The sequence below is a fragment of the Perca flavescens genome, chromosome 14 (assembly GCF_004354835.1).
Source record: "Perca flavescens isolate YP-PL-M2 chromosome 14, PFLA_1.0, whole genome shotgun sequence".
Lineage (NCBI taxonomy): Eukaryota > Metazoa > Chordata > Actinopteri > Perciformes > Percidae > Perca > Perca flavescens.
In genome coordinates this window covers 14,084,257-14,107,997 of record NC_041344.1, presented here as the reverse complement: position 1 = coordinate 14,107,997, position 23,741 = coordinate 14,084,257, and the positions used below count along the sequence as shown (strand labels likewise).

The following is a 23,741-nucleotide window of genomic DNA, read 5'->3' as shown; positions in this document are numbered from 1 at the left end:
TTCTTTTATATTTAGATGCAGATTTGTTCTGTTGTGGCTTTAGACATGCAGATGCAGAAAAAGTTGTTTGTTCAGTTGTCCTGAATCAGATGATTGCAAGACTTCAGAGAATGCGATATTTAAAGTTGCATTTCACCATTTTTACCAATAATGAAGGATCACATTCTTCATGTAATATATTTGTGTATTTATTAGAAATAAGTCACATTCATTTTGTGCTCTGAAAACTGTACATTTACAGGAGGTAAAACGGAACATAAAGTTGTGACAAGGAAATACAAATGGGTATTCAATACAAGTAACTCGAGGTATGATTTGGGCTGAGGGAAGGACATAGGAATTTGAAGGAACAGGGAATTTGGCTGGTAGTACATACTGTTGAGTTACTGACAAGGTTATCAAAAACACACAGTTAGAGAAGACATGAGGTTCAATTACCCACCGCTATAGAGCGGAGAGTAATAACAGATATCCTGAAGCACAGTTTAGAGATATCTATAGGCTATCATTCATTCTATATAATGTTGGATTTATAGAAGTACAATTATCTACCTGTCACAGAGAGCTCCAAATATGGAGTCTTGCACTAACAAATCTAGAGAATAAATTCCTTGAATTACTAATACAGATTTGTTATACAATTTTCTCATAAAGCATCTATATGCTCTGTAAATAAGAGGAAGATGGTATAAAAGTGTTGAAACATCGGTAAGAAAAGATTCTGCCTAAATCATAATATCAGTCTTGCTTGAGCATCAAGCACCCATCATATTGCACTATTTCACACTGATGGCTGAAAACACAAATGTGTTGAAGTCTCAAGGACCTGGCGCTGCACTAGAAGTCATATCAGCGCCAGGAGCCTCTGCTTGGTCCAAGAGTCCTGCAAGGCTGAGAAACCAAAGGGCGATGATGAAAGGTCTCGCTGACCCCTTGAATCCACATGTACGACATGGAAGAGCCTGCATCCCCCCAACTCCTCACATTTCCACCCAGCATTTCTCCAGAGTGCACTGCTCTTCCTGTGTGAGAGTCTGTGTTCATCCTGTTGCTGGTGTTTTGGTATTGATGCAGAATGCTGGAAAACCAGGACATTTTTGGTAACTAACCACCTCTATCACCACTCAGTATGTTTGTCCCGATGCAGTCCATATGGGCTCACAACACATTAAAGATGCATTGAATTTTTTTTTTTTTTTTTGGAGCCTAATGTTGTAGGTCACAGCACAAAAACAATCAAACTTGTGCCTGACAGTCATGAGGGGGATGAAAAATCTAAATATAGGCTATAAACCCAATAATGACAATAATAATGATAATCATAACACTGACAATAATCATTGGAATAATAATAAGCATGGTGACAACAGCAGCGAGAAGCACTATCAGTATGATAAAGCCTGCTCTCCAGTAGAGACGTTATATTCTCAGTACAGAGAGTCTCATGGAAGAGTCTCATTTTAGGCTGTTTGAAGCAGTTCCGTGTGAAGCAGTACAAATAAACACACAAAGAGAGAAAATAAACTAACCCACGGCACTAAAACAAAATGTGTGTGCCCATCTACCAAAGTGCAGAGTGTTGGACTCCAAGCCTTTTATGGTCCCTTATGCTCTCGTGCCCTGTCCTATTTTGTCCGAGAAGCAGGGAGGACACACCACGTTGTATTATCTAATTTTCCTCCAAAGTTGAGTTGAAGGAAAAAAGAAGCACAGACATGTTGACCACATCTTCTGAACCCAGGCTGAAGAGTTCAGGAAACTCCCAGTGAAGTGTTAATGGAACCATAGCCAGTCCTGGTCCATGGTAACCACTGATCGCTCCATTAACCCTTTGGACCTTCAGAGCCCTCTGACACGAGATGCTTTAAGTCCTAACGGAGAAGCTACATTAAACATCCCATTACCACCACCACCACATCCACTCCTCACATCACTCTCTTCCTTCCTGCTCTGGTTGAGGGTTTGAAGACATTGACCTACATTCTCGCTTTCTCCCATACTTGGTTTCCTCTATTCTATCCATACAGGATCCCATTCCCAAACCAAAAAGGTGAACAAGGTGAAATCAGGTGGCTTCTCAGGCCCCCCCTCCTCCCCCTCAGACCTCTGTCTGCAGGTCGATGATGTCCTGCCCCACAAGAGGGATGGTGGTGCCGGCCTTCTCCCACTCCACAGAGTGCAGCTCCAGAGGCGAAGCAGCTAGGGGCTCCAGATCTTTACGCACCCATGCAGGGGGTGACTGCTGTATTCCCCGGACTCCCTCCCATGGCCTCTCCAGAGGTCCTTGCTGTTTGTCCTGTTAAGGTACAGAGAGGAGGGACTTTAACACTGGTGTCACCCATCAGCATGGAGCAAATTCCTGATTTAATCAAAATGAAATGGGCTTCATTACATCCGAGGTGATTTTCTAATAATGAAAGTAATGTTTGGGGAAATTATTCCTCCTTGAGGCAAGTGTAATATCTGATTGTGTGTCTGGTTTATAGGCAGTACAAATTTGAGATTGTGAGTTTGTATATAAACACTCACACTGTGGTTCGTTTTGTCACTTCCTCCTGAAGACACACTCCATCTCACAGACTGTAAGAAGGAAGGAAGAAAATACATCCTTAATCAAATGACCTCAAAGTAAGGACAACCATAGCTCAACACACAAATCACCGGTTGTTTTATCAAGTCATTCTTATATCGAAGAATCTCTTTTAACATTAGAACTGCCTCTGTTATGTTTCCCATGATTTGTTCTACATTTCCTGAAAATGAATGTCTATGGAAATGGATGATGAGCATAATATCATATGTTACCTTGCTGTCAGAAGCAGGCGACTCCCTGTCTTTCTCAGCATGATGTAGCTTCCTGTTTAGGTCCTGAAACATGTTCTGGTGGCGTTTCTTTGTGTGCATTATTTTCTAAAGAAGACAAAAAACAACAACATTTTACTCTCAAATTATTTAGTGCATGCTACAATGCATTTAAAATGTATTGCATATCATTTATAATGTTTTCAAAAGCCAGAATCCAAACAATATTTACCTCAAAGTCCAACTCAGCATAACGGGATTTCTGTCTCTGCAAAGAAAAAGAAAGGAAGTTGGTTTAGTCTAAGATACATATTAGAAACATTGCCCAAGAATGCATGAAACAACTATTCTGCAAGAGGTCACACGATTCCATCTCCTCTTACCTCCAAGGAGCTCATGGACAGTGTGGAGATGGTCTCACTCTTGGACATCATGGAGTTCATGGACTCAAAGGTGTTCTCTAGGCTGCTGTGGGTGATGTGAGACTCACTGGACATGTTGTGGATGTTCTGGATTGGGGAGTCTCTCTCTGAGTATGACACGCTGACCTGGTCCAATGGGATCGACTTGATCCCAAAGGCAGCCTGGGGCTCAGCAAAGGGCCCGCTGAAGTGCATGAGTCTGGCCTGTGGTAGCTGCTCCACGCTGATGTTGTATTTTGTGGGGTCATCCTTAGGCTTAGACCTCAGGGTGGAGGTAGTGTTGGGCAGGAGGACGTAACTGCTGCCATCGGAAATGCTGCCCTCAGCCTGAGCCCGAGCAAGATCGGCGTCCAGCTGCTTGAACAGTTCCCCCTCGCAGACATACACCGGTTTCCCGCAGGTTGGGTCAACTCCTCCTGCCAGACGGCTCTTCTCTCTTTTCAGGGTGAGGGTGTGGCTGGAATATTCAGGAACTGCCTGCATGTGGCTCTTGCTGGGGTTGGATGGCAGGGTGTGGAAGTTGGAGCCCATGGGAAGAGGCAGCTGAGGAGGAGGCATCTTTTCCTCAGAGGAGCTCTTCATACCTTTTAAGAAAAATGGTAAGAGAGAGTTAGTTAAAAAACAATGAAGAACCACGCCCCGTCTGAAAAAAATTGTTCAATAAATATGTTCTCTTTATATGCATGATCAGATGTGAAGTGCAAGGCTCACAGAAATTTAAATGCAAATGGAAAAATGGTTAAGAGCAGGAGGAAAAAGCTGATGTAAAAGGGGCTTACCTTGTCTGCTTGAATCTCCATCCTTTTCGCTATCAGACTGCTGATAAAAGAATAATAAATATTCTATCAGTGCTTAATGTATGCACATATTCATTTAGGGATAGAAAAGCAAGAGGCACTCAAGACATTAAAAAGGCAATAAGCCAAGAAATTTACCATATGCTGGGTGTGGCCATTGTGATGGGAACTGCCAGAGTCTCCATTGCCGTCGTCCTTGTTGTCGACTACTCTGCACTTTACAGCTTCTTGAACCTAATGGATAGAGTAGAAAAACTTCAGAAAATTGCATTCGAACCACAGCTTGTGTAACCTGACTTTCCTTTTTATTTAAATTCCTGTTACATTATCTCATCTAAATGTCTTTCCTTACCTCTCTACGCAGGATGCAGTGAACCATGACAATAATAAAACCCTCCAGAGAGTCAAAGACGGCAAAGAGGATCTGGAAGAGGGCGGAGCGGCGGTCAGTGATTGCCAGGACGGCAGACATCCAAGTGAGAGCCAAGAGGGGCAGAACCACGCAGGAACTCCACAGTGATGCTCTGCAGGGTGAGACAACAACAAATTAGAATTGCACAGGCTGCAATGGATTTCTGTTTCTCTACTGGCAGAGCTCTATTCCCTCCTGTTGGTTTAACTGTGAGGCTTGATATCAAAGCACATCATCAATATACCTGTAATGGCATTGATGAGAGCGATAAGCGCAATACTCTGGTGTACAGAGAAGATCAATAAGACCTACCCAGCTCTCTCCTTCAGCTTCACATCGGTGATTCCGTCCTTGGACACCAGCTTGTTGAAGACCAGAATACCAATGACCATATTCACCTGTTTGCAAAAAAAAAAAAAAATGGATGAGACAATGTCATAATAGGTAATGCATTTACAAACAGATGTATGTATTTCGATGGATTGGGACGTCAAAGTTAGAATACGTACCAAAACAACAGCCGCCGCAGGGCCAACAAAGGAGTAGAGGAGTCCACCCTCAAGAGACAGCCAGCAGCTAGAAAAGAGAAGAAGGAAGAATATTAATGCTTGAGCGAAGGGAAGAGCTTTTCAGAATAAATGCAGAGAAAAGAGAAAGCCCAAAAATGACAGGTTGAGATTTGACTTACTAGTTGACAGTTCCATATCCTTTAGCTTTTGTGAAACCCACAGACACAGCCACCACCAGTGCAGGAAGGCCTGAAAGATAGAAAATACGCCAAAGAGGGGCAGAAGTTAGAGCCCGAGAAGATAAAAAGCATTTGACAATGGTGATGCAACAAAGGTGGAAAAAAAGAGATGAACATAAAGACAAGTGCTCTTACCCCAGCCTAAGCACAAGAAGCGCTTGCGGATAATGCGGTTGCGCAGACGACCAGTGACAGCCATGTAGGACTGCCAAGCTTCTGTCAGCACCCAGCAAAAAGAGGAGAGGAAAAAGAAGTGCAGGAGAGCAGCTACGAGAGCACAAACCACCTATGGGAGCCCAGAAGGAAGGAGAGATAGAGAGGAAAGATGAGAAATCTGTGTCATTGGCGCTGCTACTTCCAAAATCCCCAAAGCAGTGACTTTCAGAGAGGTTTAAAAGTGAGGCTAAGGAAGATTGCCTTACCTTGTTGCGAGCCTGAGTTTGTCCGATGAGAATGAGGGCATTGGAGCATATAATGGAGAGGCAGAAGTTGATCAGGATAACGGAGCGCTCGGAGCGGATGTACCTGGAGTTTTGAAAAGGAAAAAGAGTTTAGGGATACGTAGGTAGAGGAGAGAGAAACCAGAGCACACAGCACATAATGTTAGAGGCCAACATACAATTGTGGACTTTGCTGGTAGGGTTACTTACTTCCACACGGAGACGTAGATGATGATGAGGAGCAGCAGGGTGAGAGAGGAGACCCCACAGCCAACAATGAGAGTCACGGACGGGAGCAGTGCCTTGTCCATGATCTACAGAGAGGAGACAAGACCAAACATGCCGCTTAGAGCTGATTACAAACACACATTCATGCAGAGAGGAAACCAGCACTGGGATCCACACACGTGCGTGCATGTACTAGCGACGCCTCTGGGTGTGCACTATCTGGAAGAGCAGACAGCTCCCTTTAGGCAAACAGTTGAATGGCACAATCAGGCCACGGATGAGGCAAGGTGACCCCAAGGTGAACATGTCAGAAAGATGGAGCGGAAAACTAAACAAATGGTCAGGTTCACTGCGTTTCTCCAGTGAGCTTTTGAGTCAGCAAATGAGGCGAGGAGGAGAATATATCTACTAAGCAAAGACAGGGCAGTTCAGGGGGGTTGCTGTGTTCAGTCATTAGTTTGAGCTGTTACAGCAACCTCCTAATCATTGACAGACATCCTTAGCTTCTCTTTTTCTCTCCCCTTTAGCTGCGTTTTTGCATTTTCTCACTATGTTGGTGTTTTTGTGCCAACCAGCAGCTCCTTGCTCATCCCCGCAGGAGTGAACAGGTGGACCATTATCACCTGTGCATTAATCTGCCATCACCTGCCCTTCTGATCTCTGACAGTAGCTTAGCGCCTGCCACTGCCAGCGGCGGTGACCGCCTCATGTTTCAAACAGCCCTGGCACCGAACCTCTGGTGGAGGAAACAGAGGAGGGATTGTCTTTTGTCCGTCTTCTCTGCTGGAGGGCCGACAGGGTCACTGCTGCACACACAAATCTCAGCTCCTTGGGACTTCACAAAGCTCTCGCTGCCTGGCTAACACACCTACAAAGCACCAGCAGCTAATTGTGTGGTTTCACTGCATCTGTAATCCTTATCCGTCTCACACCTACTCTACTGGCTTTAATACGGTTTTGAGTTAATCTAACACCTCTGATCAAGTTGTCATCCCCACAAAACGTGTGACCTGGTTGAAAATTGATCAGGCTACGGATAAAGACACCCTCATTGACAAATGGTGTGATTATATTTTTGATAATGTTTGATGGAGAAAAAGGCGAGAAAGGGCTTAGTGGATCTAAAAGGTGAGTGAGAAAATGTCCTGAGATATAATAAATCTGCAGGTATCAAATTAGCACAGACAGAGGGGAAAGAAATAGACACTGCTTTGGCCTTCATTTGATTTATGACGGTCATAAATCCTTCTATTGCAAGCATATATAAAGCATGGCATCTACTACGTTTGCCAGCGTTGATAGGGAATTTAAATACAATACTGAGCCTTAAAGGATTGTTTCTCTCTAACGAAGGCTTTTTTTTTATATCTAAGCACAGTTGGTGAAGTCCGGTCTACAGCAGCCAAAGACTAATTTAGTGTGGCAAATTTATTTCAAAATCTATCCAAATACATCAGAAGCGTCCCAAAACCGATGGCAGATAGTAGAGGGATGAGCTGTCTTTTTGCTTCAGCCTTTACTCAATCTGGGGAGAGAAAAAATAACAAGGGCAATACAGTATGTTCTGTTCCCTCTCCTCCCAATCTCTATATCTGGGTTGATGCTTGCACCATGGGCCTCTGAGTGAAATCCAGACAGCCAGTATGACCTAAATATGATGCATGTCTTCTGCCTGCCCTTGACCGAATCACATGTTCTCATTTTGAACAATAGGAAAAGCAGGCAAAGGAAGACAAATGTGCAGAGAAACCTTTAAGCAACACAGTTTTTCTGCTGTTTTTTTTAAATATTGATTACCCAGTGGTCAAGGGCATCTGCTGTACTAACTGTGTGGGCTGCTCCCACTGGACCATCATGCTTCCAACACACATGATGCTACAGGACTAATGAAATCAGACCATATCGAATGAGAGCTAACACACTGCAGTATGTTTTTTTTTTTTTTTACATCTCTCGCTCTCTCTCTGCCTTTCGCTTCTGTTTCTCATATGGCTTGCAGGAAGATGTTATTGAAAATGTCCACGGCACACATCAAAGGATGGCTGGAGAGGCGGGTGGGGGGAGAGAGGCGGGACCATCAATGCATGACCAGACGTCTGTTTCTCATTGGTCTGCCTCTCTGGCATTTTTCAGGCTGGCTGCTGTGGCCGAAGAGGAAGGAGGAGGAGGAGGAGGAGGATGAAGGTGGATGTAATCGAGAATTCAGAGATAGTGGTACACTGGAATGATTGGCGCAGCTGCCGTTTTACTGTTGCGGAAGGTTGAAAGGAGGGGTATGTGCAGCCTATAAGAACTATGGGAGGCGCTGTTCAGACTGGCAACAGCAAGACAAATCAAATCTAGCATGTAAACAACAGGTTGGGGGGAAAAAAAAAAAAAAAAAAAGAGACTGAAGGGGCTTAGCAGCACAAAAACACTGCAGTCTAAATTCATGAGCGGTTTTGCCACTCACTGCACACTAGATAAAGGAGGAAATAAAAAAAATGCACATTTAAAATGTACATTTCCTCAAACTAATAGACATCTGTTGATTTGTTTTTGAGTGTGCAGCAGCAATCAGATGCACAGCAGAGATGGGCAGACAATTTCCTCTGTCCTGGGGTGTGTGTGTGTGTGTGGGGGGGGCTGTTCAGAGAAGCGATGAGGTGTGTGTGTTTTTTCCCCTCAGAGCATCTCAGTTATCAAAAAGCACAGAGGCCGAGTTTGCGCTGCAGAAGCCGTTGCCACGGCAACTGGAGAACTAGCAGCTCTAGAGGCAACATAGTCTTAAGGGGGGAAATTACACATTGTCTTTGCGCATGATTTACAGCGATGCTTACAATGACAAATATCGGTAATTAAAGCATCCGGTGCACACAAGTTCCCTTGCACTAACTCTGTTTACTAATCTTACATGCATTATTCAAAAATCGGAAATTAAATGCAAAGACAGATTACACAATAATCCAAAAGTCATTTTGAGTGATTGACGTACAAATTTGGGATCGATGTTCCATATTTTTCATGCAAGCAACTACATAAGCTATTTCCCATAGGTGTGCTAATATTTATTTAGTCAATTGCAGCTGATTGCAAGCAAATTAGCATCAATTAACGCGCTTGTGCAAAACATGCCAATATGCAATTCATCATGTTTTAAAACCTAAATACAATTCCTGCATATCAACATGTTGCTCGGTTATTCCCCCTCAATATAAACAGCCAGGCTGTAATTCTCCGATCAGCGGCACCTGCACGGAGACAAAGAGGTGCTGGCAGGCAGCGCTACAGCAAACCACTCGAAAACAACAAGTAGGCTAGGCTATACGATCACACTGCTCCGCATTCACACACGAAACATTTAAGACAAATGTTTGACAAAAAAAGACAAGCACACATTGTTAAAAGACAGAAGACTTACCGAGTCGAAGTTGACGCGCGCTAAAATGGCGAAGGTGGAGAGGCTGTCACACACGCATTTGGTTCTGAATGAATGAACAGGCACCGCTCTGCAGCTCCGAGCAGACCAAGACCCAAGCAGAGAGGAACTGCACAGGGAAGGAGAGGGAAAGGACGGGTTAGGAGAGGAGAGGAGACATCTGACAAATCTCTCATGTGAATGTCTTTTGATGACATTTCTTTTTCATATATGATGGGAAAATACATTTAGAACATTGATCTTATGGTAGGGCCATCATGATTGCATGTTAAATAGCCCACTGCAGAAAAATACACATTTTTTTACATTTTATATAATATATAATATTAAATACTGAAATATTTGCTATCCAGTGTGAGGAAAATATTATTTCATATAACCTGTGGTGAAGAAGTTGCATCTCTGGAAAGTCTTAATTCTGGCTTTTCACATTTATATGATTAATAGCCATCAGTGCCATGATTAATGATGATAGGCCTTAATAAATCTCATTATTAGCATTATCTGTATCATTTTTTTTTTTATGAGCAATCTTTCCTCAGCAGACATGACATTATTGGCAACACTCGCCCAGTGCACTGGGGGACAAAGGACAATGTGTTCCCTATTTTGAAAAGAAGGAGGGGAATGTGAAGACAATCTGAATTATGATTTCCATATGTTTTCCATAGTGAGGAAATCTACACTCCAACTGATTAATAAGTTTGTATTAATGCAATCTAAAACAAACAAAAGGGAATTTTGACATATGTACAATATCTGTCACGATTTTCCTCACTCATACTGTGCCAAGCCTGATCAGACAAAAAATGGATAAATTACATTACAAGCAGAGGGTAAAATCAATAATGAGTGCTTCGTTGAGGCCATCTTTTAAATGAGATGCACTTATAGTCTGATGACAAATCAGCTTCTACAAATCACTGAATCTACAACATTTTGTTCAGAACTTGTACTCTGCCTTTGTGTGTAAGTGGAATTAGCAGCAGATGCCACAGAGCACGGTGGAGGTTAAGGCAATGAGAAGCACTGTCAGGCTCTGACTGACTGGTGAATACAGAGGGGCATCATAGTCTGCAGGTCCCGCCTGGTGCAGAGTGTCATGAGCACTCAGCCGCAGGGCAAACTCATCATGGCAGTTAACTGGAATTGCATCTAAGCAGGCTTGGCTGCAGAGTTTAATGCGAGTTATGTTTGAGTTGTCATATCATGCAGATGGGTTAAATGTTGCGTGATGCAAAGGATGCCCTAAAAAAGCATGTGTGGCCCTGAAATGTGTTCCCTATCTTTTGTCACAAAAAGCTGCTGAGCATTTTTCTTTTATCTGTTTACTGGTGGAGGTAATGGAGCACTTCCTGTGATCAGACATATGCAGCTCTGTAAACAAGCATTGACCCCAAACTCTGCCATCAGCCAGAGCTTCCTCCTCTGCCATTCCCACCATCTCTATCCTCCCATTAATCAAATCCGCCGTCAAAATTGAATCTAATTTGACTAGAGGCACATTGCCCTCCTTCCAAAAGTATAAGAGTTGATTAAATTTTCTTCTTCAATTCATTTTCGTTTTTGCTTTTGCTTATGCTTTGACTCTGGTTGTTGTGGTATATGTGAAAAGGTGTTGTGGGTATCTGGGTGCATTTTGATTTCTTATCTGTCCTCCACAAGTGTCCAAATCTATTTAAATGCAAATGGTCCACCTGTGTATTCTTCAGGAGGGCATAGTGAGTCTGGGGCTGATTGATCCAGGCCTGGCCAGGCAACCAGGAGCTCCTTTCATTAAGTCATTAAAATGCATCTAAGCTTCTTTAAAAACTCCCAGGCGCCATAGCCATTAACCCCTGGCGGTGACATATAAACACGACTCAGAGGCGAGGTGGGGAGAGCTGCCATTGTCTTTAGATTGACACGGTGTGACCTATAGACACGCTGCAATGAGTTTACTTACTGATGTATGTAATAAGGTTGGAAGTGATGCCTGTGTATTTTTCCCTCCTCAGGATGTGATTCATTTAAAGCGATGAAAGAGACTGCTTGATCAAAGTGTTGCTTAACTAGAACCACTGCACTTCACTGAGGTTGTCATTTAAGTCTGTGTGTCATGCAGTAAGTATGTCAGACAGATAGACAGCTGAGGGAGGCCTGGTGCTGCTGGCTCGCATATTGTGGCATTGCTTTGTCCTCCTTGTCGGAAATAATTGACATGAAAAATGGATGAAAAATTTTTGCTCTCTTTCCAGTGAGTGTAGATCTGGGGGGGAGGGGGTGTATGTTCATATGCAGTGACAGATGAAGCGTGACTGAAAGGACGTCGGCTACAAGCTAGGAGATAAACAACAACAAGCGCCAGATCGGCATACAAGGCCATCCAGAACAGGATATAGAAATGAGAGTGACAGTTAGACGCACACTTATGAAGAAAAACAAGTGTGGTCAACACTTACGTTTCGCTTTCGTCCCATGAGAGGCATGTCTCATTCATGGTGCCCTGCAAAAAAGAGGCAGATGGAGAAGTCAGTGTGAGGAGTCTCTGCAGAAAAGGGTAGGTTGTGATGCTGTACTATAAACGTGTGAGATGCAACAGCTTGCTGACAGCCACCTGCCCACATTTCTCGCCACCCTGCACCATAATACAGGCACAGAACTAAAAACAGCTTCTTATCAGCTGCAGGGCCTAATTACTGCGCATGATTTGTCATCATCGTCCACTGACCGTTTGGTTCAGCTGTGATCTTTGCCGGGTATCAACTGACACAAGTATATGTAAAAGTCACAGTGTCACTGCAAATGTCACCAAAATGTCAGGCTATGTGTGAGCAAAGCACCCCAAGGGGGGGTTGAAAGTTTTTGTAAGTCTCCATTAAATTGGGTAACCATTAGGGACTTACATTGTGGAGGTGGGGGAACTCAATCTCAACGGGTGAGGATAGGAGAGCCGGGGTTGGCTTGACAATCACGGTCACCACCTTGGAGTTGAGGAGTGTGGTGTTACTGTGGAGAAAGAGAACATTGCACGGTCAGTGTTGTCCATATGAGACATTATAGTTGAATGAATATGGTCAAGAATGCTTTACAACAAAAATGTAAGTGAGAACGAGAATATAAGTTAATTAGTAGTGAGTGAGGCGCCATCTGGTGGCAACAAAATATTACTTCATGGAAGGCCAGTTACATACATGTAAAAGCAAAGAAATTGTATTACCTCTGGAAGGACAGAATAGAGGCAAGGTTTCTGTAGAGAACGATGCCGGTCACAAAAGCATCGTTGCCATCTGGAAAGAACAAAATGCCTGCTTAGACTCAAATTCACAAAACTGCACATTGGTTGATGTAGAAAATGATGTCTGTTTGATCTTACCAGACTGTTCAATGGACAGAGCATCACGGGATACTGTGATCTTCTCCTCAGAGGTCCTGACCCAGTCCAGCATGCCCCTCCACCCCTTCACAGGGAAGGTGAAGTTGGAATTTGTAGTTGTCGGGCGCTTGTGGATGCTCAGCACTGAGAAGGACAGAGATTGAGAGACAGGGGCTTTGTTAGTGAACAACACTCAGAGGTCACAGTCATGTACACTGTGTTGGTTGAGGAATCGTCTAATGCCAAGGACATTTTGTTCTCATGCGTCATGTATGTCTGAGTGGAGTAGTCATTCTCCACTAAATACTGTGAGAATGTCACCTTCCATGACTCCAAACAGTCACACAAGTCACAGAAAGTGACTCAGTGTGAAGTTTACAGTTATTTACAGTATTTGACAGATTGATAAAGTTTGTATGAAAGCCTGTGTGAGTTTGTGTATTTGTGTAAAATATGTGTTTTATGGCAAATACACTTGCACAACATCTTGGGGAAGGCACACGTCATATGGCATAAACATAAAGTGATAACTGATGCATTCTGCTGCTGCTTATATGTCCATATTCACAAGCAAGATTAAGATTGATACACTCTCCGACTGGAGAGAGGACAAATCATCCTGAATAGACATGAGTACAGAGCTGCTGGAAAGGGAAATAAGGGCTCACCTAAATTTTCCGTGACTTCATAAATGTCCTGAAAGCCACTCATTTGCATACCGATCATGTTCACAAAGTCCTCAACAAGGTGGAGGAACTCCTTAATGCTGGCACCCATCTGGATAAAAGTAACAAATGGAAGAGAAACAGAGGAAGAGTTAGAACAGGAGAAAATATAATAATAAGGCAAGAACCTATATGGACATATGGACATTATATGCAATTTAAACAATTAGTATAATTGAACACTTAAGCTAGGCTACAGTTTATTGATCACATGCCCATATCTATTTCCTTTTCTTTTGTCAGTCCAGCTTTTACTCTTACGCTACGCTTTTTTATTCTTTCAGAGCACCTCTGCAGTGAAGAGAAAAAAGAAGAAAAAAAACCCTATAGCTTGCTGCTATGAAAAAAACACCACACTGCTTGCTGCTATGAAATAACCTCAGAACTTCCTTAAGGCCATAAATGGGCAGGCTGTTGATTCATACTCAGGCTTTTCTGTCCTCTCCCTCTCACTTGGTGGAAGGGAGGGCTGCCTGCGTGTCTCTGACGCAGAACTGAAGCGATGTGGGCGCAAGGTGTAAGGGATGTACTGTCTGTGTCCCCTTACAACCAGCATCGGTATGTAGGATGCCATAGAGACACAGATTGCAAAGTGGGTGTAGTGATTCTCCCTGAATCAATCTCTCTCTCTCTCTCTCTCTCACGCTCTCTCTCTCTCACGCTCTCTCTCTCTCATGCTCTCTCTCTCTCTCTCGTCACCTTGAAGTGTTCACTTTCTCTTGTCGCGGTGGACTTGGTGATTCACAATCCAGTTTTTAATTTGTGAGTTTACCCTCTGTATTGGGAGTCTTGTTTGTCTAACTTTTCTACGCTTATTTTTCTCAGGGAACTCCATTAGTAGAAACTGTTTCTTTATTTTTTAAGTTGATGAATTAAGTACATCAACAGGTGGTCAGATGACTCAAATTTCTGTTAAGTATGTTGTAACTGTAACTTATGAACAAATCTAAAAAGAAATGAGGGTAGAACAAAATGATAAGTTATGCTTTAGACATGAAATGTAATTCTTTTGTTTTTGGACTGATCATTTTAGCTCTTAGCATCATACTCTTATTCATTCTCATAACAGACTTATTTTCTCCCCTGCTTATATTCACTCTGGATCCCTCACAAACACACACACACTCTGATCACGTACCAGCTGTGCCTCTTCCCATTTGTCACGATGCTCCTCCTTCAGTAAGTTGCTGATTGTCTGGACGTAGTTCTGCAGATCATTAAATGGAGGCAGATGTGTAAGAAGATACCAAATCCAGCTTAATTAGAAACTATTTTTGCTTTTGTCCGAGAGTGTTGCATTATATTATTCTTTAATATACACATATTTCAGCTTACCTCAACATCAGCGTTGCTCAATCTCAGTCTGGTTCCCTTGTACAGTTCAGTGGTGTTCTTCAGGATTTCCATGATGGCCAAGAGGTCACCGCTGTACTGGGCCCCCTTATCAGAGGAGAATCTCAAGCGTGAAATCACCTCGGCGACCCCGTCCACGCTCTGCCCCATCTGTGCTTTGGAGTTGTAGTCCCTCAACTGCAGAAGAAGAGTTGAGAGGTTAATATGAAATCATTGACATTCACTGGTATGACTTTACTACTGGGAAATTAGCCATATGAGGACACAGCAGATGAGGCATTTTGCATTTTAATTAGGGTACAGTGTCAGGGCTTACCAGCATCTGAATGTTCTCATAGTTCTTGGAGACACACTTGATGTGAGTTGGGCTCTCCCAGGAGGCAAGACCTACAGCATCCAGGGTGCACCGGCGCAGAAGCAGACCTGTTAATGAGAGAAAGTACATACTTGTAGTTGGCATAATGGGGGATGATAAACAGTCTAAAATGTCCAAGAAAAATAGACAAAGCATGTCGCTGTCCTAGCTGTTTTTGTACCTGAGGCATCAGCAGGGCAGGCAACGGCAGCCATGTCTCCAGCGGGAGTTTTCTTCCACACAACATCTCCGGTATTCTGCTCAGGGCAGATCTCATGGGGCTCTATAAAGTTACAAGGATAAGTAGAAGGATAAGTATTCTTTTTCCTTATGGAATTGTATTGCAGACTAACCACCCTTATGCATTGTATTGTAGTCACTTACCAGGGCATCTCTTCTCATTGCAACGCTTCTGCTCGCCCTTTTCACCGGGGCAAGACTCTCCACCAAAGAAAGGCCCTTCACAGACTCTCTGTCTCTGCTGGAGGCCTCCACCGCAAGTCTTGCTGCAGCTGCCCCAAGAGCTCCACGCATGCCAGCGTCCATCAACTAAAGACAGAGAATATTTCACACCATGAACTCTTTGTCCAATGTATTTATCTTTTATTTAGATAATGACTCTTGAATTTGTGAATTTAGTTTCTTATTTACCAGGACATTCTTTCAGGAAGCAGTTAACTGACTCTTTCCAGCTGCCGTGGCACTCGGAGCCACCGTAGGATGGCCCGTTGCACTCCCTTATTCTCTGCATGGTGCCGTTGGAGCAAGAAGCAGTGCATGCGCTCCAGGCAGACCACTCATTCCAGTGTCCGTCCACTAGAGGATGGCAGAGGATACATAAAAGAGTTACAGCGAGCGCAAGGACAAGACGGACCCTCACAGCACACTCACTGATGCTATTAACATTTTACATGACCTACTTTAGCTGAGTTTAAGTGAAACAGAAAGTTGGAGCTCAGTTATCTGTCCTTCAAGCATGACTGTATGTGCCTCTTAACCTCTAAGATATACTGTCCTCAAAACTAAAATCAAGTTTATGTCATTATGGACATTATGAGCATTGTTTAGTGCAACTGACTTAGCTGAGAAAACCAAGATGCCCATCTTTTTTGTCTTAGTGAAAAGCAATGCTACTCTAAAAACTCTATTATGGGTATTTTTTAAATAAAGGGCATATAAACATAAATGAGAAGGAACATCAGATTTAATTGGTGGTATAAAATATTTAAAAAAACCTTCTAGCCTTGTAAGATGGTAAAATAGATGAAATAAAGTGCATAGTCTTAAAAAAAGTTAGATTGGTCAAAATAATTTTTTTAATCATGCTAAATGGGCTATTAAGTGTGACTCAATCTAAGCCTTTCTATTTCAAATGAAAAGTGTAATCATCTCTCAGTAATGACTTTGCTAACAGCACATCCTCCCTTTCAGACATTAACAGTAATTCAGCTGTGGTAACACAGAGATATCTGCTGATGGTAACATGCAATTGCAAAAAGTTGGACAGACAGAGAAATCACTTTTTGAATATTTTAAAGATAATAATAACCACCAAACTTGGGGTGGAAAAAGTGTGAAAAACTAACTGCAAAAAACTGCAACTGTGAGTTTAAGCGAAATCCCTTCAGCAAACGAGCATGTGGCAGAATAGGAAAGCTTCTAATATGTTGAGTGACCATGAGCAGCGCATGAGTCACCTGCATTTTTTCACAAAGCCACTGACTAATGCCCACAGATGCTTTTATTCTGTCAATGCGTCAGATGTAATGTCAACCTGCCACTGCAGTGGCTGTTTGTGATGGTGATGATGCCAATGAGTGGTTTAATTAGCTCTCATGTAAGAATCAGTTAGCTCAAGGGTCAAGTAACATAAAGTCAGCTGTTATAGATTTTTAAACATGGTAGTAAAATAACAAACTGGCACAGTAATGCAATAATAAGTGTTTGGATTTTTAGGTAATGTGATGTTTTTTACTTTTACATCTATCTTTTTATGCTTATGTCGTACTGTATATCATCAAGTCAGCAATAAGAAAAAATTGTAAGACTCACCTGGGCAGACAGCGATGTTGCAGAACTTGGTTTGTCTTGAAGGGCCGCGGCAAGGCTCTCCTCCATTCTGGGGCAGCTTGCATGTGCGGGTACGGTCACGATAACCACGGCCGCAAGTGGAAGAGCACAGGCTCCAGGGGGTCCACTCATCCCAAGCACCATCCACTACACATGGGAAACATAGAGGGATAATTTCATTTAGGAAGTTAAAGTTTGTTTAAAAATTGTGCAACTGGGGTTTTGAATTCACGTCCACATCACAGGCACATTTACAATCTCTAAGACATGGCACTAAATGCACAAACGATTACAGAGATTTAGTTGACATTGTATAGCAGCATCTGAAAGCTCAGAAATGCCGCACTAACCTGCCTGCTTCTCTCTATCTACTATTCCTTAGTGATTGGTGCTGTATGAAGGGAAATCATTAAGAAATAATAGCTTTTACCCCCATTGTCTCTTTTACTCCCCCCAACCCCCTCCCACACACACACACACACACACACACACACACACACACACACACACACACACACACACTGTCACGTTCACATTAGAGAGGAGGAAGCAGGCACTCACCGGGGCAGACGGCTGTGTTGTTGCATGGCCGGTTCTCACGCAGGGGTCCGGTGCACTGGGTGGTGAAGGAGGAAGTAGCACAGACGCGAGTGCGGCTCTGCCAGCCCTCTCCACAGGTGATTGAACATGTGCTCCAGGGGGACCACTCATCTGTCTTAGCATCTACTGTAGAAGAAAACATGAATTAGAGGCTGAGCACACCAGGCCCTCAACACTTACACAGTGTGTAAAACATCCATTAACAAGATCTCACCTGTTTGGGTTGCAACAACTCCAAGGTTAGAATCGTCAGCATAGTCTCTCTTCAAACCAACGATGGCTCGCAGACCCTGGCTTCTGTTGCGTTCTTTGCCTGAGAGAATTTGAAAATTGCATGATTATTGCATTGAATCAGAGCCACCTGCAGCCAAGTGCTCTCAACTAAATAACTAAATTACAGGTGGGCTTACCAATGCAGGGCTGAGGGTTGCAGGCCCGTCCTTCTTCAACTGTTCCCTCGCACACGCTGTCCTCGGGCTGGCAGGCACGGCTGCGCACCTGGACTCCACCACCGCATTCCTGGCTGCATACTGACCAGCGGCCCCAACCAGCCCAGCCCTCTGCAGGAAGAGATAACAAGAGGGGAGATATTGAGCAATAAGTTGATGACAGCAAGCATGTATGACTCAGCAAATATTGTCCTCTATAAATGTCATATATAAGAACAGGAAGTGAGTATAATTTGTTTTATGTGCAGAATGAGCACGGACGATTCTTTGTGAGCAGAACGAGCACTCAACCTGATAGATGTTGCATTGAAATGGTGACGGTTTGCTTTTAACCACTTGGTGTGGCAGAGCGGTGTGTTAAGGCTGACAGTTGGTTGCTATGACGACTACAAGTGCTGCACATCAATGTCCGCTGCCAGCTGACTATGAGGTCGTTGTGCTCTTTTCTACCCACCCAACCTAACACAAAACATGCCCTCCATCCCTCCCCAAACCCAGACGCCTTGCCACCTAACATGACTGCCTTAGACAAAATGAAGAATTGGTGATGTGTGCTGTTCAGTTAGTCTTGCCAATGAGTCCTTGATTTACTTCTTATTACTTTGTGACGGCCAAGTGCACATCCTCTGTCTGTACCCCTGCTCTACAGACATGGATCATTACCCTCCTAACACAAAAACACAGAGCTAGCAGGGCTGGAGACCCCCTGCAGAGCTGTGGGGTCTTGGAGAACATGATACCTCCCCATCTAGCCTAGTGGATGTCATTACAAAACAACACGGCTAATACAGTTTCTTTTGAGGCAAGATGAGATTTTGGTTTTTCTTTCACTTTCTTTCATATTTTAAAAGGTTTAGTCTCAAGGTAAATTAAACCAAACATGTTACAAACTTACTGATAATCTCAGCATCGTGTCCGTTGTCTCTGGGAACAGGAAGGCATTTCTCAACGTAGACACCACCTCTGTAGCAGCTTCCTGGCTTCCTCTTTGGGGCCTCCCAGCACTGGCAGGGTGTGTTCATGATGCCACAGGGATAATCATGGGTGCTACTGGACAGACACTTCTCCAGCCACTGGCACAGCATCTGGCAGGCAGGCATACTTGGGTTCCTCTTCCCCACGACCAGGAACTCAGCCTTGAACTCACTGACATCATTCTGTCCCTCCAACATCTCCACGCCGTTTCTCGCGGCCACCTTGCGGATCTGCAGGAACTGCTTGCTGGACTCCAGGTAGGTAACAGTGGTTGATGCGTCGCACAGCCTGACAACCTCGTCGAAGCTCTCCATGCCTAGATAGGTGCGGGAGGTCTCGATGAAGGAGTCAAACTGGAAGGTCTTGATCTGGCGGGGCATGCAGGAGTCGGTTGGCTTGGTGATTTTCATGTAGACATTGTAGCGGCGAGGATCAGGGTTCTGCAGGGTCCAGGAGCATGGTGTGGAGTGCAGGGTGGTCGTAGAGGAGAATACACCAAAGAAGCGACTCTGTTCCAGGGTGGCACAGGTGGCGGAGGCTGGGCCGGAGGGAGTGCAGGAGGTCAAACCAAAGAAGAGCAGTACCATGGCCACACAGGGACCGGTAAGAGCTGACCACGCCATTGGGTCGGCTTAGATGGATGTTGTTGTTGTTGTTTCTGTGATTGCTGGTTCGACCAGGTTTTTTCTTTGTTGCAAGTTACTGCACTTGTTTCAGATCTTTTGATGTTATCTATGAAACCAGGAACAGGGGGAATGAAAAAGAGGAGAACAATCTGTCAGAATGCTCCAACATCTAAACACTCAGAACAAAACACCACACATCAGTATGCAGGTTAAAAGGTCTTCTCCAAATTAAATGAATTTTTTTTTCACAATATTCATGAGATGCATTTTAATTGGACCCATTGTCCAACTGATATTTATGCATCGGGGATTTGCCTCTGATCAGTATCATAGTGTTTCGGGGCAGATTCAATGATCTAAAATGTCCAGTTCTTCGGGACATAATTGCTCTGGCACTGCAATTACAGTCCTTCACAGCAGGCTGGTATCTCTTTCCTCCCACACACTGAACTGAACTGCGAATCATGTGCGTCAGCCTGACGTCCATAGAAGCATTGCCCCTGGCAACCACAGACGCCTATTAGTTCCATTATTTGTGCGATGTACTCCTACTATTAAGTGGTAAACAAGAGAAATGGTTACTCTGTGTGCATGTCAAAGTGTGATTATACACCATGCTGTAGGACTTCACATTGCATTTGGGATATTTCCTGCATTGCATACCAGAGCATAGAATGAAATTAAATATGCATATAGAGTAACTAAATGACAGTCACTCCTGCATATTAATACAAATGCATGCAGGGTAATGTAGATGCATCACTAAAATCTACTCAAATGATGCATTTTTATGCTACTCTGCAGTGGGGCTACATGCATTCAAATGAAGCATCCACCTTCACTTGCAAACATGCTTTATGCAGACTTTACTTAATCTGACTTTAGCCACTGATTAATCCTGCCTGGAGAAAGAGTGCAGCGTCAATATCAAGGTGTCTGTACCTGACTGGAATGGCTGAAATAATGGCAGATGCTCCTTGGAGCACAGGCAAGAGGAGGAAACATTGTTGCTCAGCAACATCTCTCACACACACATTTAGGGTTATTGTTCTGCCTCTTATTGTGTCCTTTGTCACTGATTGTCAATGGAACAGACCAAGGGAATCATGATGTCTGTATGAAGTCTGTTTTTTTTAGGCTTAGCAATAAATGCATGTTCTTTCTGTGTGTGACTGAGGGGTTTACAATAGAGAAGGGGCATTGCAGACACAGCAGCCCAATTGATGCCTACAGCGACATTCACTTTGAGAAGCACCACTTTTCAGGCAGACACTCATAATTACGGTCCTCACATCTCTCCTTCCCTTCCTGCCTCACTCTAACCCTCCCTCTCCCCTTCTCTCTGTGAGCAACACAGCAAAGACCTCTGCTTTGTGTAGGTGGGTGTCTACCCCCCCCCCCCTAACAACCGGAAGCTCCATGAATGGGCATTTTATGAGGCACACAGTGAAAAGAAATAGGTCCAGCTGTCGTAGGAGAACTCTCACTTTTTCCCTCCCTCCCAACCTTTCTATCCTTTTCTCTTGGTTGTCAATTTGCTGTCGTCAACAGCATTTATGCAAAGCAGGCAACCTAAAAAGTGGGCTGTTGGTTGCATGGAGACATGATTTATTTTTTGCAGATCGGTGTGAAAAAAATAGTAAAGAGCTGCAAAATGACTATCAGCGACATGCTGTTTATGCTGCCGTGCTCAGTTTTGTAGTAGCCTGTCTCACCAGATACACAAGTCATATTAGGTATAAGAGAAACAAGACTATACTGTAAATAAGAAATATGCAGACATTTGATAAGATGTGACATATTCACAGGCTGCAGATGACTGTCTGCAGATGTTAATAATTTGCATGACTGAAAAGACAAATTACTATTTGTATGATGCATTCACCTGGAAGGCTGGCAGATATGGTGTATGATTGTTCAGCCAGACTTGTAAATTGTGACGATTAAGTTTTTCTTTCTGAATGACCTATCCCTTTTGAGTGATACATTTTTGCTTCATGTATGTGTATGTATGTGTGAGGGCAATAGATAGACAGGCGACCACAATTTCCAGCCTCACTCTTTTCTTTGCAAGATCCTCTTTTTCTGCTGAAGCAAACAAAAGAAAAGCCAATTTGGTAACCATTACAGGTCATCCTTCATCCACAAATTGTTCACGCTTTCTCTTTTGCTGTGCCCGGTGCAGATACTTGCACATGTGAGCATTAAAATATGGCCACCTCTTGGTAGCTTTGCTGCAAATCCATGTGATAGCAAAAAACAACAAGCAGCAAACTAAACAAATCACTGCAGATTGCTGACAACTCCCTGCATCTTGGGAGAATGTTTAAAGAATGTGTGTTTGTTCAGATTCACACAAGGATCTTATTACAAAAGCATTTCAATGATTTGGTCACTTCTATGGTGAATTCTACGATGCTGGAGTATTTTCTTTCTTAAAGAAAAGTGAAACAAGCAGAAGAAATTAAATCCTGTCTGCTAATTGATTGCTGTGCAAGTTTGTGAAAACCTTAACCAAAGCAGTGCTTGATTTAAACAACTACAAGGAGAAATCCTTGTAGTTGTTTAAGATATTATTGCAAAAGCATCCTCATTTGACAGCAGATACCTGACCTGAGACTTTATGGATTTTCATTGTGCAGGTCTTAATAATATTGCAACATCTTCCGCAACCACGTCCCAATCTATCATGTTATCTGAATGACACCAAAAATCAGAAAGTTGTAGCCAGTAACCTGTTGCAGCGGCATCACTACTATAGTACTACAGTAATGGCAGATAAGCACCAATATGGTGCTATAACTATCGATCAAATCAGAACAATCTGGAAGGAAACGGACATTAAGGCGATCAGATAGCTCAGATATGTGCAAAAAGAAATGCAATAGATGCACGTTGCTTAAGCAGAGCAGAAGGCGGGCAAGAGTTTCAGCACCACGGACAGAGACAGACAAGTTAAAACAGACAAATCTGCTGAAACAAACTCAGAAGCTGCAACAACATTCATACACACCACTCATTATCACTTTATTACTTCCGATGTTCCGTTTATAAACACAACAGACAAACCCGTGTTCACAGAAAACAGACAATTATAAAAGCTAAGAAATAAAATGCTTGTCGTCTTTCCTTACCTTGAAATCGTTTCTTGGAAGGCTCGTCAGTGGCTCTCTATCCGGTCGCACCAGTGTGTTAGAGCTGGGCTCGGGTAGCAGCTGCTGAGTGTGTACTCAAAAGTCTGACTCGACTCGAAGTCTTCAGATCTGGCCCAAACTTTCGCAGTGTTTGCAGCCGCTGAAAGAATGCGGCAGGTCCAAGCCTGACCCTAGACGGGCCGTCCCAAGTTTCAGTGCAGTCCACTCTCACAAGCAAAGAAAAAAAATGACTCTAACCAAACTCCAAAGAGTTTACTACCAACTTTGTTTAGCTGCTATATCCAGAGAAACTGGCGTATAGCGGAGTGACAAATTGGTTGTATCGGAGCTCCAGCAGACAGTCCGTAAAACCAAACGTTGTGGTCTTGCTTGTCTTTTCTCGCTGAGCTCCAGGATAAATGTTGGTACTTCTACTCCCGGCTTCGGAGTCTTCTTGCTTGTGGTCTTTGCGCTGCAAGTGGGTCCAGTCTCAGTGAAGCTTGTGGCCTCCTCTTGGAGGTATATATCCAACCCCGCCCCCCCTGCTCCAAGTTGGAGTCAGTGCGTGGATGGCGTACTAAAGTGAATGAGACAGCACCAAGACGGAGGGGAGTGTGCGGGGGAGAAGTGTTTGTGTGCGCGCGCGTGTAAGTGTGACTGTGTCAGCGCACAGAGGAGGGAGGGACTTTGAATGTGAAGAGGGGAGGGAGACAGAGACAAATGATAATGAACACCAAACTACGCAGATATCAACGTAGAGCCAAAGGTACCGGAAAGAGGATCAGCGGAATCGGTGTGTGCATGTAACGAGGAGATTCATTGTCTCAACTGA

The 23,741-nt window shown here is 43.6% G+C and overlaps 1 protein-coding gene across 1 annotated transcript; it reads right to left on the bottom strand.

The window, feature by feature from the left end:
* Window positions 1–166: 166 nt before the first annotated feature.
* On the bottom strand, window positions 167–22,928 carry LOC114567746 (adhesion G protein-coupled receptor B1). Its single transcript, XM_028596854.1, has 31 exons — window positions 22,910–22,928; window positions 19,070–19,881; window positions 18,136–18,285; window positions 17,940–18,038; window positions 17,687–17,851; window positions 17,108–17,272; window positions 15,707–15,871; window positions 15,440–15,604; window positions 15,237–15,338; window positions 15,017–15,123; window positions 14,683–14,877; window positions 14,486–14,554; window positions 13,291–13,399; window positions 12,623–12,766; window positions 12,467–12,536; window positions 12,153–12,255; window positions 11,712–11,752; window positions 9,250–9,394; window positions 5,832–5,935; window positions 5,604–5,706; window positions 5,317–5,467; window positions 5,122–5,191; window positions 4,943–5,009; window positions 4,746–4,831; window positions 4,374–4,545; window positions 4,160–4,255; window positions 4,004–4,043; window positions 3,186–3,808; window positions 3,035–3,070; window positions 2,806–2,910; window positions 167–2,296 (listed from the first exon to the last, which is right to left on the bottom strand). The coding sequence occupies exons 2-31, from the start codon at window positions 19,770–19,772 to the stop codon at window positions 2,099–2,101; spliced, it is 4,548 nt and encodes a 1,515-aa protein (XP_028452655.1). The 5' UTR covers window positions 19,773–19,881; window positions 22,910–22,928; the 3' UTR covers window positions 167–2,098.
* Window positions 22,929–23,741: the final 813 nt, after the last annotated feature.